Genomic DNA, 13,671 nt, shown 5'->3' with positions numbered 1-13,671 from the left:
AGGCCTTTGGCTAATTAAACAAATTTATGAAATATTGTTTTGTTCATAAACTGGTGGGGGACTTATTTTTGTTTTGTTATTATGGTATGTATTTTTGTGTTTTGATATTGCAAACCACCCTGTGTTCTTTGGATGAAGGGCAGTATAGAAGTTCCATTTAAAAAAACACACACTTTGGCGGTTTTTCTTTTTTTAAAGAGGCCTAGGCAAACTTATGGGTTGCGGGTGGCGCTGTGGGTTAAACCACAGAGCCTAGGGCTTGCTGATCAGAAGGTCGGCGGTTCGAATCCCCGTGACGGGATGAGCTCCTGTTGCTTGGTCCCTGCTCCTGCCCACCTAGCAGTTCGAAAGCACGTCAAAGTGCAGGTAGATAAATAGGTACCGCTCCGGCGGGAAGGTAAACGGCGTTTCCATGCGCTGCTCTGGTTCACCAGAAGCGGCTTAGTCATGCTGGCCACATGACCCGGAAGCTGTCTGCGGACAAATGCCGGTTCCCTCAGTAACGTGAGATGAGCGCCCCAACCCCAGAGTCGGACACGACTGGACCTAATGTTCAGGGGTCCCTTTACCTTTACCTTTAGGCAAACTTTTTCAGTCATTGGCAGATGTGCATGGAATACTGTAAAGCCTCTGCATATCTGAGGCTTCTCCCAATATGAATCCTGTTGTCTTTGGTGATTACTATGTCAGCATGGACATTAGGTGTGGGTCGTGGCAGTTCAAATTTACCACCAAACAAATGACAGTGTTTTCTGGGTTGTGATAACTTGCCTTGTGTTGATGCGTTTGTAGGCAGTGGTGGATGCCTGACACAGGGGGAGCTAATATTCCAGCTCTGAATGATCTTCTCTCGGTGTGGGGCATGGCCTTTAGTGACGGGCTGTATGAAGGGGATTTTACCATGGCAAGTCATGAAAGTAAGTCAACTGGGTGTCTTATTTATTAATTGCATTTATATGCCACCAGCCCGCCAAGACACAATTTAAAAATACTAAAATAAATAAAACAGGAAGTAATGTTCACACACGGGCGGCAGGGGTGGGGAGGGGAGGGTAGGGTAGGTAGAGGACAATGTAACTGGGACAGGCCCTGATACCTCTGCTTGCTTCCCTCACTCTCCTTCTCACGGGGTTGATGGTGTCCATTGGCCCTGTGTAGGAAAGGGGGCAGTCTGACCCAAGCAGGCTCTCTTTTCCCTTACCACGGGACTGATGGACAGGATGTTTGCAGAGGGGGCCACCTTGATAGCTCCACCGCTCTGAGAAACTATTGTGGGGGGTGGCCTGGGAGAGTGCATTGTTTGTGCCAGCCCTTAAGTTGTGGAATTCGATTCCACAGAAGTGCATTTGGCACCTTAATTGTACATTGTTCAGTGTATGCACTTCTTTACCCTGGCCTTCAACATTACCCTGGCCTTCAACATATCTGTATCTATATCTATCTATCTTTATATATATCCACAGAGAGAGAGAGAGAGACTCATTTATATGAATGACCCACCCTAGTTGTGATTGTAATTTGCTCTAAGCTATTTTAATGCAGTATTTTTATTTCTGTAACCAACCCTGGGACCGTCTTGTGAAGAGCGGGTAATATATATAATAACAAGAACAAGAGCAGCAACTAATAATAGCAGTGGGAATAGTGAGGCAGACAAGGGAGTTGGAGACTGTGGCACGTTGGGTTGCCAGATCGGGATCTTGAAAGGATACCTCTGTCTTTTAAGATATATATTGAAGGGAGAATTGCACCTGGTTCAAAATCTGCCATTACTGCAGCCCTGTAATGGGAAAAGCTGTGGCTAGTAACAGATCTTCTTTTGCAACTTTTAGGTTTCAATCCTGTATGCACATGTATAAGGAAGGCACAAGAGCTTTCTCAGCATAGGCCCAAAAGCTATTAAAAGGGTAGTGTGGTTTGGTTGGGCGGCTGATTTGAATCCACCCATCAAATTATGGCTGCAAGATTCTAGTTATAAGCTAGAATTGGTGAATTGCTCCCTTTTTATTATTTGCAGTGAACTATGCCTCCGGATGTAGTATTGCAAAGTTTCCAGAAGATGGCATTGTGATTGCACAGACCTTTAAGGATCAAGGTACAGAGCTGCATTTCATTTCATATTCCTCCTAGGTAGGCACAAAATTACAGTTCACTGTATAATTTAAATTCCAGCAGCCCTTTTGGGCATGACAGGGGTTAACGTTTCGCTTAGTTTTTCAAGTAAAATAAAAGCAAAGAGCCACCTTCCATGCTGATCTTTGTTCATCCACAGTGTCCAAAACTGTTGCACTGGAAAGGCTTACAGCCACATCATGACTCACCACTTTGAAGGTCTAAGTGGCTTCCAAATAACTTTGGGTAAAGTTGTTTGCAAACTTGAGTCAGGTGGGTTTCCAGATGTGGATCTCCTGCCCTAAAGAAGCACCCCATCCCAGGAGCACTCCCCCACCCAAAGAGCTCCCAAATCTGAGAGCAGAGCTGGTGGGCATGGGTTTGCTGATGGACAGTAAAGCATGAGAGGCTAGCATGTGGCTCTTCAGATGCTGTTGGACTACAACTTCCACCATCCTTGGCTGTTGGCCATGCTGGCTGGGGCTGATGAGAGTTGGGGTCTGGCAACATCTAGAGGGCCACAGCACGTAGCCCTTGGGCATTATAGGCTTCTTCCTGCCTCCAGCCCTGCATCAGGAGCACTGCTTTGTAAAATCACTGGAGTTTAAAAAGCAACGTGCAGTTTCTCGTGAGCAAGAAAGAGAGCTGCTGTTTATTCCATTAATCACTTTAGACCTCTGCTCCCAACACACGTGTGGCTCTCTTCACGTGCAGCTTTGGTACAAGGACTCTGCTACAATTCTTTCGATAACAGAGAAAGGACAATGGAAGTCGCTTTTTGGTTTTTTAAAAAATGGTTTCCCCAAATTAGTCTCCTAATCTTCTTTCCTTTTATGCTGAACCATTAACTATGACTGTTGATAAACCAGAAAGTTACAATTATAATGAAAAGTACATTTGCCTTCTTGTATAGCCATTGCTCGCTGCTCATTATTTGCCCTTATCTTTCATGGAAGCAAAATGAAGAATGATGGCAATTTGGTGCTATTGTATTTGGCTTTTCAGTCCTGTTGTGACCTGTTTAGATCCTGTTTAACTATTTTACAAAGCTCTTGAGAGTTTCAGACAGGGAGTCTTTCCTAAGCCTACCTGGAGGTGCCTGTGAGGATTAAACATGGGACCTTCTGCATTCAAAGCAGATGTTCTACCAGTGAGCAATGGGCATTCCCCAACACTCCACATTTTCATTGTAAATCCATTTAAATACCGTATATACTCTTGTATAAGCTGACTTTTTCAGCACATTTTTAATGCTGAAAAACCCACCTTGGCTTATACCCGAGTGAGGGTTTGCTGCCGCCGCTCGTGCCACCACCGCTCTGCCAAGCGCGGCTCCTGTGCCTGCCCTTGCGAGCGGCAGAGGCTGTTGGCAGCGGCGGAGGAACAAGCAGCCTGAAAGCCCTTTTGAGCTGCTCCTTCCTCCTCCTCCACCGCTTTGCTGCCACCGCTTTTGTTTTACGTGGTTGCTGATTGAGCTAAGGTTTTTGTACTTTTAAAGTTATTGTTGGTACCATATTGTTTTTGTTGACCCTCTTTTCCACTCACAGAGCGAGTTTACTGTTTTTGAAATAAATATTCGAAAACATTTAACATACTGATGCCTCAATTAATGTAATTTTATTGGTATCCATTTTTATTTTTGAAATTTACCAGTAGCTGCTGCATTTCCCACCCTAGGCTTAAACGTTTTCCCAGTTTTTTTGTGGTAAAATTAGGTGCCTCAGCTTATATTCGGGTCGGCTTATACTCGAGTATATAGGTAAATGTGCATGCGAATTACAACTCTTCTGTCCTTTGGAAGGCATAGGAAATCATATAAAGTGTAGATGTGCAGCATTATATAGATGAAGATACATAGGATTAAGGAGATGGGAGGGTTTTTCCATTTTATTTACACACACACACACACACACCATCCTGTAGAAATGTAATGCGTCTTAAATCTTTTGTTTGAGAGCCAGTGCTTTTTGACCACCCAAGTCATGCAAGATCAGTGGGATGTTGCCGTTTGACAATTTTCCTTTCCACCCTTTCCTCTAGGTCTTGAAGTTTTAAAGCAGGAAACAGCAATAATAGAAAATGTCCCCATTTTGGGCCTTTTCCAAGTTCCTTCAGAAGGTGGAGGCAGGATCGTTTTGTACGGTGATTCAAATTGCTTGGATGATAGCCACAGGCAGAAAGGTGTGTTATGTTTGCTAAGAAAACATCCCATTAGTCATGTAAGTTAAAGTCTGTTGTCACAGTGCCAATGCACAGTGGGCAGCCACCCTACCATATGGTAAAATGACTTTATATCTGCAGTAGAACAAGTTCAAATCCCACCTTCGCTAGTGGCAGGTCTCTTAATGCAAAATCCTATGTATGTCTACTCAGAAGCAAGGGGCAATTAGATTTATTCCCAGTAATTGGACACAGGAATGCAGCTTTAGTGGAAGAATTGTTCATGAGTGAGCGAGAGAAGGAGACAGAAAAGAATCTCAATCTTACGAGCTAGGAAAAAAGATTTACTGAAAAGAGTTGATCTGATTTGAGGTGATTCAGAGTTAATAATTGCAAGATTCCTTGGGATTAGTCATGGAGTGCTGTTATTTTTGCATAGCAAATTTGCATAGTAAATTTACAAGCATTTTTTTTAAAGACTTAAAGAGTAAATCTTCTCTCCAGTGGTCTCCTACCACTTGCCAATTTTTTCTCCAGCTTCCAGACAGAATAGCTTCACTCGGGCTTGAAAAAGAAACTCCTTGAATGGTTCTATCCAAAGATGTGGGGGTGGAAAATTCATAGAACCAGAAGATCTAATACAAGGGTCAGCAAACTTTTTCAGCAGGGGGCCGGTCTACTGTCCCTCAGACCTTGTGGGGGGCCAGACTATATTTTTTGGGGGAAATGAAGTCCTAGGCCCCACAAATAACCCAGAGATGCATTTTAAATAAATGTACACATTCTACTCATATAAAAACACCAAGCAGGCCCCACAAATAACCCAGAGATGCATTTTAAATAAAAGGACACATTCTACTCATGTAAAAACACGCTGATTCCCGGACCGTCCACGTTTGGGGACCCCTGATCTAATAGAACCCTCAGAACTATTCCATCTACTGTGATTTCAAGCTCTTTACATTTCTGGATGATATTGAAGGCTTGTCATACTCAGAGTAGACCTATTGTTTCCATTGGGTCTACTCCATGTATGACTATGGTTGGAAATTATTTACTGTCCATCTTTCATTTGATGTCTTCAATTTGCAATTCCTGTGTTTTAGCTTTCATACCAAATATAGGGAGGCTACATTTTGATCCCTATAATTAATTGTTAGATTTCTTACTCATCCTTCATCATAAGGTCCCAAAATACGTTACAGCAGCAAAAACAATGCAGTTTAAAACAAAATATCAGTACTAAAAAGTAAAATAGATCAAAGCCTGGGAAGAGCTATGTCTTTAGCATACGATGAAAGCTGAATAATGATGGCACAAGGGAGGGAATTCCACCACTGTGACAGAGAAAGCCCTCTCCCATGTTACTGATCTAAACACCTGGGAAGGTCTGTAGGGAACAGGGCGTCTTTCAGCCATTTGGTGCCTAAGTCATGGAGGGCTTTGAACACCAGTGTGAGTGCCTTCAATTGGGCTTGGAAACAAACACCAGGGCAGCGTCCAGAGGATGCTGTTAAATTCAGCGCTGAGTTCTTTGTATCAGTCAAAGAGGATAGCTTTAAATACAGTATCAGACTGGCTTTCATGTTGCAAATTGAAAGCAGTACCTCCTGCTGTGACATCAGTGAGCTTAGCTGTGTTTAAAATTCCTCGCATATATGATTTGTAAATCCTAAAAACGTGTCTGACCTCTGTTTTTTTTTAATTGAAAAAAAAAATCAAAGGTGAGCATTTCAGTTACATCAGGATTATGCAGATTAACTCCCATTCCCACCAAACAGGGTGGGAATTGTCAGACAGTGTTTTTTGAACTGTGCTAAAATGGTCTGTGAAGGCTAAACTAAGATTTCCAAGAGGTGCAGGTCTGAAAATTTGGCGAGTTAAAAATTTCCCCAGCACAGTGGTTTTTGTTCATGCCTAAAAGATGCGTGCCTCAAAATAGCCTATTCCCAATTTAAAGGCTGAAAACAATTATGATGCCCCTCTGGGCTGCCCTGTTCTGCTGCATTAATAAACATTGCTCTTGTAAAGGAAAGCCTTCTTTCTGACAGCTTAGATTGACTTTATTGCACCATGTCAATTCACATGAAAGAGAGCAAACATTTTAAAATTCACTGGGTAGCCATGGATGAGACTTCTCCTTTCACAGGGCTGATGTAGTGAAGGCATAGAAGACAGGCATTGAGGCTTCATCCCGACAGCTCACTAAGCCATCGTGATGGAAGCTTAACTTTCCTTTAGTGTCTGAACCATCACATTAAACCATTGTTTGTGATAGGCAACACCAGAATCAGAAAATAAGGTTTGAAATGCATTTGCATTTTGAACTAACAAACCATGGTAATGGCTATTGTCCCACCTCTGAGGGAGCCTGCATTATAGAAATAGGAGTGCTGAGCAGATCAGAGACATGGTTTAAAGCTGCGTCATCCCTGACCGTTGGCCATGCTGCCTGGGACTGATGGGAGTTGAAACCCAGGCTCAGAGCATTTCCCGTTCCCAAAGAATTGGGCTGAGCTTCAGGAGCATAGCACGGAAAAACAGCAGCAATGCAGTGTCAAGGGGAAACAGGTGGCAGCAGTGGATTTCAAAGAGTCAATCAGTGTAGTTAATGTGTGGAGTTGGTTTGTTTGGCTATAGGGAACACTCACTTTTTATTTTTATTCTTAAATTCCAGATTGCTTTTGGCTTCTTGATTCTCTTCTTCAATACACATCTTACGGAGTTATGCCACCAAGCCTCAGCCATTCAGAAAACAGACAACGACCTCCAACTGGGTTAGGCTATGCTCTTCCAGAGCGAATGGAAGGTGATTTTCATTTGATTTGTGCTGCTACAGATGAGCTGTGGTAGTATTTTGCCTGGGAGTGGGGTGGATGATCCCATTGTTATTATTCTTCGGACATATTAGTTGCTTTTTAAAAACAAAATGTAAATTCAAAGCGACTTGCAGTGTAATGTAATACAAAAATCAAAACCACTATAAAGCTAAAACATAAGCTAAAAACACTAATATACATAGAAAGCAGTCTAGCATTCCACACACTAAGAGGCTGTGGTGTCTAAAAATCTCTTAAGTTAAAGGCCAATAATCTGGCTGGGGGGGCGGGAGTTTGTTGCCTGGCGCCTAAACATAGCCAGCGATGGTGGCAGGCTGGTCTCCCCAAGGAGACCATTCCATAAGTGGGAGATCTACCACTGAAAAGGCCCATTCTCATGTTGCCACCTTCTGGATCTCCCTCAGAGAAGGCACACAGAAAGGACCTCAGATGATGAACACAAGGTCCAGGTTAGTTTACTACTCTTACCTGCCTTAGTCTGTTTGGCAGGGTTCATAACAGGCAGGGGTCAAATGTAAATGTGGTGGGAGGAAGAGAGGGGAAACGCAGGCTCTTGGACAGTCTCCCAATATCTGCCCCCCCCCCACTTCAGGTTGACTGCTTCTGTGGGAAGCATGAGGCAAATGTATCTGCCCTCCAACCATAACACTTGCTCCATGCCTCCACCTACTGTAGAATTTGGGAGGGTGTGTGTACTTCAGAAATGGCAAGATGTGTTCCTCATGCTTAGAAAACAGCACAGGCAGCAGGCAGGGAATTATCTTCTGGTAAAACTGTTTCACTGTGTGATTTCAGGTAACCATCTTCATCGATATTCGAAGGTGCTCGAGGCTCACCTGCGTGACCCTAAGCCCCGCTCACTCCCAGCGTGTCCTCATTTGTCTTGGGCGAAGCCACAGCCTCTGAATGAAACGGCTCCCAGGTTGCAATTTCTGATTTTGCTAAATCCACCTTAAGTTTCCAGTTTTGAATGTAATAAATATGGCACTCAATTAACACAGTATTTTGTCTGATTAACTTTCCAGGCATATGAATGGTACTGTTAAAACGGAATTAAAAACATACAAAAAAACCCACCCCATAGAACCAGCAGTTAGCTGAATTCACACACCAGATTCGCAAGAAACCTGCCTACTTCCCTCCCCTCCCTCCCAAAAAGGTGTTTCTAGCTCTCCTGATTGTGGAGATGAAAATGCCATCCTTAATATTTAAGGCCCACCATCTAGAAGTGAAACAACATGGAATGCCAGACCTTGCAGTTGAGGCCTGGTGAAGCAAATGTGGTGTGTACCCATCATGCACTGACTTCACTGACTTGATGCTCAGACCATCAAGACAGGCCAGGGGTTTTCATAAGGTTTGGGGACTATCACCTGACCCCTATAGATGTAAGCAGGCTCTTCTGTCCACTGCGGCTAGCCCACTGCAGTTTCCATGTGCCACTGCCCAGCTCTGGCCAAACAAGGCTGAGTCGCTGCCTGACCTGGTTTGCAATCCTAGGTTGTATCCCACCTAAGATATGCATAGTAGACCCACTGAAATGTTCAGATATTCAAAATGTTTTCTAGCAGTCTTGATTGACTAGTAGCCCAGTGTACAAATAGTTCTGGATGCTTTCATTTCTTCCAGCAACCTATGGAAACATCAGAAGTTATTGTCAATCGACTTGGACAAAGTGGCTTTACCAAGTTTCCGTCAGAACCGACCCCAAGTAAGGCCTTTGTCACCTGGAGAAAGTGGAGCCTGGGATATTCCAGGGGGTAGGTGCCAGAATGGTGGGACACCTGTTGCCCACAGTGCATCACACCACCCTAAATGAGACAGAAGCATACACACCTATGCAGAAGAAATACAGAGACATCTGGAATCATCTTGATCCAACTTTTAGTTATCAAGATTACAGCTCATTTATGCCTCTTTAGTATGTTTTTTTTTTTTGGCCATAATTAGTGCTAGCACACCTGCCCACAGTGTTCACAGGCATAGCTTGTGAAATTTCTGACTTTTGATATTTTGGAAAAGTAGTTTTAATATTTCCTAGCTTTAATTGTAGCCACTTTCTACATAGAATAGTCTGATAAGGAGCCCGTGTATGTCTGCCATAGAAATTCCTCTTGGGGAGTGCTCTATGGCACATGCCCTGTTTATGCACACTGATGCCTAGCCCTGATGGACACCCCCCTCCATGTGAACTCAAAGAACACCCTGGAGCAGGGGTGGGAAACCATTTTTAGCACAAGGGGCCACATTTTCTCATGGGCAGCCTCCAAGGGGCCACATGCTAGTGATGGGTGCAGCTAGATGCATACCACTCTCCATACAGGCAAGGAAGAGTTAATAGTTCTAGGATACTTTACAGTCAGGTAAAAATAGAGGAAGGCACATAGTAGGGTCAGTGTTTCATATTCTAACATTGGTCTCCCCCACAAGGGAAACTTTAGGCAGGCCTATGCTTTTGATGATCAGCTTTAATAAAATTGCATGGAAGTGATCCCTGGTTGAAATCAGTGAGTTGTATCCAACCAAGTCCTGCTCAGAGTAGACCCATTTGAAATTAATGGGCCTAAGTTGGCCGTGACTATTAATTTCAGTGGGTCTACTCTGAGTAAGACTGGCAACCCATTAGTTGTGTGGCAGTTTCTACAACTCTTGTTTGCCCATTGGTTAATGCATCTTCAGCTTGCTTACATTAATCTCCTCCCTTTCCCATACAGGAATAATGCCTGGACGGTACAACCAGGACGTGGGAGGGACGATACCCGTCTTTGCGTTACTCGGTGCTATGGTGGTCCTGGCCTTCTTTGTGGTGCAGATCAAAGCTAAGAGCAGGCCAAAGAGACGGAAGCCCAGAGTCAAGCGGCCACAAATTATACAGCAGGGTCACCTACCAAAGACACCGTCTGTTTGACCACAGTTGCCAAAGATTACCTTCTACTGGCTGCTTCATGGGATTACGATGATCGTTACTAATGAAGATTGCTTGTGCCTGGCATTTGGTGACTGATTCAAGCAGGAACCCATGGTTTCTTCGGCTACTGACAAAACAAGAACTCAGTGAATCATCACGAGATTTTTTAATTAAAAAATACTATTATTTTCAGTAGCTGAATGCACCAAAGCCTTGAGCACTATTTAAAAAGAACCGATAAGTTGTTCTATTTCCCAAAAAGGGAGGAAAAGAGACATTTTTTCTTTTCTTTTAAACTGACCAAACCTTTTCATTAGAGGCTATTTTCTATATTTATTTTAGGAGGAACTTGGGAGAAGATCTTCTTCAAGGCTCTTGGCTATCTGATAGCAGAACCATTTTTCTGAATGGAATGCAATTTTCTAATACTATATATTACAAAGAGAAATAGAACTCGCAACATCCTGCTGTAAGGACAAAAGAGCAAAACTGACAGGGAGAAGGGGACAAATCAGTGTGGCAAAATCCTTCTGTTTATTTTTATAAAGCAACTTACCATAATGTTTTGTAATTTTTTGGCATGATTACACCATTGTTGGTGAAGAAATTTTTTCCAATAAATATGTTACCTGTATCGAAGCTGAAACAAAAATGCATGTTTTTCCTCCTTGAAAGCTTGAGTAGGAAGCAGTTCTGCAAACCTTTCTTCATGTTTGCCAAAACCTTTTCATTTGTGAACATAAGCACTTTGATTGGGTTTTGACTGCCATATAGACTCGCCTGACTTGCACACTAAACTAAACCATGGCTTAGCATGCAAGTATGCAGACTCTGGGACAGGAAATAGTGGCTGCTTACCACCTCCACCACCCCAATATTATTCTGATGCTGTGCTGGTAAGATCCCTGCACATGGTCTGGCCCTGAGGTGCAACTTATATTGCAACAAGTTTCTGTAATTTCACATGCCTTCAAATTGGGATCCAATTTGGCACGTGTAAATTCAGTTTTTTGTGGGGTTTTTTAAAGATGGAATGGAGAGAAATTTTACCACCCGTGCACCTCTTGATTATCATGCTGTGATTACTCAGTATCAAGGACTAAAGTGATGCCTTGGAAGGGTGTTGCTTTTATTTACTTCCTTACTTTTATATCCTGCCAGACAGAGAGATCTGGAGGGTTGTATTTCTCTAAACTGGGATAAATGAAATGCAAATTGCAAAGCACTGAAACCGTCCCTTTAACATGAGCTCATCGAGCTCTTTTTTCTTACATTTTTTCTGTGCCTCAAAACTCAACTGTGCGACAGGCTCAAGAACTCAGCAGCTGAAGCTATCCCATCTGCATGCTTGGAAAAACAAGCTTCTGCCAAATTTCTGCTTGTCTGGCTCTTTAAAACAAACAAACAAAAAACAACAACATATGAGCCCAACCAGAAATTGGGGAGGACGGGGACTTTCAGTAAAGCTCTTAACTCTTAAAGGCACAGTTTGAGAAGCCAATTGAACGCCCCTCAGAGCTGCAGCAGTGAGCAGGTGATAATGCTGGAAAGGTAATATCTTTAGGAAGGCCAACCAAAAAGGTCCAAAAGTATGGCTAGCTCCTAAATTCTTCAGAGTTCTTTATTGAGCAAGATGTAACACAAATCGGGTGGGGAGGGAAGAATGACAAAAATACCAAAAAAAAAGGTGGTTGGATGCTGTAGCCATGAGATCAATTTATGGAGATTGTGGGGCTGAGAAAGGTCTTCCTGGGTGCTACAGATACCTAGCTTAGGGTTGTCGGGACAGGAGCATCCCAGACCCTGAGATTTCAGGGCCCAGACCTGAGACCTAGTGGCAACCCCTGGTGAAGTCATTAAGCATTAACCACAGTCTCTGGGAGTATGTCATTTGAAAAACACACACATATGAAGTCTTTAACAAATGAGCAAATATGTCACTGGTTGGAAATTAAGATAGAACATTGGCTAAAGCAGGTGTTCTTGTAAGTAAGTACTGTATGCATTTAATTTCTTACTCGCTATCTACATTTTTGTACTCCACAAAAGTAAAAACTGCAAGGATCATCTTTTCACACCAAAAACAGAGCTTTCCAAACTTCTGCTTTACATACTGTGTTTCAGATGGGGTGGGGGTGGGAGAGAAGCCAAAAATACCAATGAGCTAGCAGAAGCCCCTTTTCTGAACCAAGATAGCTCTGTCTTCAATCCAGATTTTAGCTGGGAAAACTCCCTTTCCAGAGAAGGGTACTTGGTAGCTTAATTCCTTAGACGGTCTCTTGGCTGCCCTCCCAGCTTGCTTCTAAATAAAATAAACTAGCAGCTAGTCATGAATTCTAGCTTTTACAAAGCATTCTGGCAATGTAACCAGATATTTAACACACTGGGGCATGTTTGAAGGGCTTTTTTTAAAAAAATGTACAGTTGGTCACAAATGTGTGGTTTGATAAATGGGGGTGGAGGGGAATTAAATGTGTTACGTGTGTGTGCTTATTAAGTACTTAAAAGCAGGCAATGTCAGGAAAAGCATATATACCAATTGCATAAAGACAAAATGTGTTCAGTTTCCATACTTAAGACAATCTGCCCAAACCATATAAAATGCTGCTACCTTCTTTTGGCTGGGGCTGCCACCTCTTCATCTTCCTCTTCTGTCAGGTAATAGGCATTTGCATCCTTTAATAGTAAATACCTTTAAAGTACTCCTTTTTTATGTGTCTGCTGGAGTCGTAAATGAATTGTCACTGTATAGTACCGGTAAATAAGAACTACCCTCTACTGTTGAGAAACTGCCACTGATCCAGGGTAAAGGAAACAAGGAGCAAAGCACACTTCTCTTGGTTTGGCATTTTTCTTCTATTTTTAATGTGGGGTGTCTGACTGGGAATTTGTGCAGCTGGAAAATCTGCTTTTAAAAAATCACTGGCATATTTCTGTGGGCAGCTGACAATCTTACCTGTAATGATCCAAGGAGTGGAATAATCTCAGGCCTCCATACTCCTAGATGAGCTATGGAGATGGGTTTTATTTCAGTGTGCCTCTTCAGAAAAAAATAGATTTAATTTAAAAAAGAAAGATTGAATTTATACTGATTTTGAGCTTTAGTGTGGGCTGTGATTGATTTTTGGATTATTTGCCTGAGGAGTTCTCTTTCTTTTTTTACTATTTTTTTTAACAGCTTCTTGATGACTATGGAAAGATGGTGGAAATTCTAGAATTAACAAACCAATTAATTAGCACTGAGGTGCAAGGACATGACTTCTGCATATGTGGCATAATAATCTTGAGGCAGGCAGAGTTTCCACTGGTGCCACTTCGCCACCCCCCACCCCCCATGTCATGATGCAGGGAGGAGGTAGGAAACAAATGAGCCAGCTTAAGTCTGCTGAATATTCCCCAAGCTCTAGTGTTTGTAAAATGCTTAAAAATGTTTTCTTCTTATTATTTTTAACAAGGTGTCTCTGTTGAAAAGCTTCCCAAGCAGCCTGGCTAAGAAAACCAACTCTGCCTCCTTCAGTTGCCAGGTCTGCAAGGGATGGATGGAGCTAAGCTAATCAAGGATTAAGCCAGCAAGTGGGTACAGCTGGAGGCTGTTTAAACTATAGGTATAGCCCACTATCCACAAGCAGAACATGAAGGCAGGAAGAAGGG

The 13,671-nt window shown here is 42.8% G+C and overlaps 1 protein-coding gene across 1 annotated transcript in view; it reads left to right on the top strand.

The window, feature by feature from the left end:
- The window catches only part of MBTPS1 (membrane bound transcription factor peptidase, site 1), a 30,729-nt gene extending 20,057 nt beyond the window's left edge, over positions 1-10,672 (top strand). The window contains exons 17-23 of the mRNA XM_033157238.1: positions 793-917; positions 2,018-2,095; positions 4,153-4,293; positions 6,950-7,081; positions 7,908-8,034; positions 8,742-8,872; positions 9,827-10,672. Of these exons, the coding sequence (XP_033013129.1) occupies positions 793-917; positions 2,018-2,095; positions 4,153-4,293; positions 6,950-7,081; positions 7,908-8,034; positions 8,742-8,872; positions 9,827-10,020 (928 nt within the window). The 3' untranslated portion in view covers positions 10,021-10,672. The remainder of the gene's footprint in view (positions 1-792; positions 918-2,017; positions 2,096-4,152; positions 4,294-6,949; positions 7,082-7,907; positions 8,035-8,741; positions 8,873-9,826) is intronic.
- Positions 10,673-13,671: the final 2,999 nt, after the last annotated feature.

This window comes from Lacerta agilis, chromosome 8, assembly GCF_009819535.1.
Source record: "Lacerta agilis isolate rLacAgi1 chromosome 8, rLacAgi1.pri, whole genome shotgun sequence".
NCBI classification, from domain to species: Eukaryota; Metazoa; Chordata; class Lepidosauria; order Squamata; family Lacertidae; genus Lacerta; species Lacerta agilis.
Note: the sequence above shows the minus strand (reverse complement) of the source record. Positions and strands in the feature narration are given on the sequence as shown.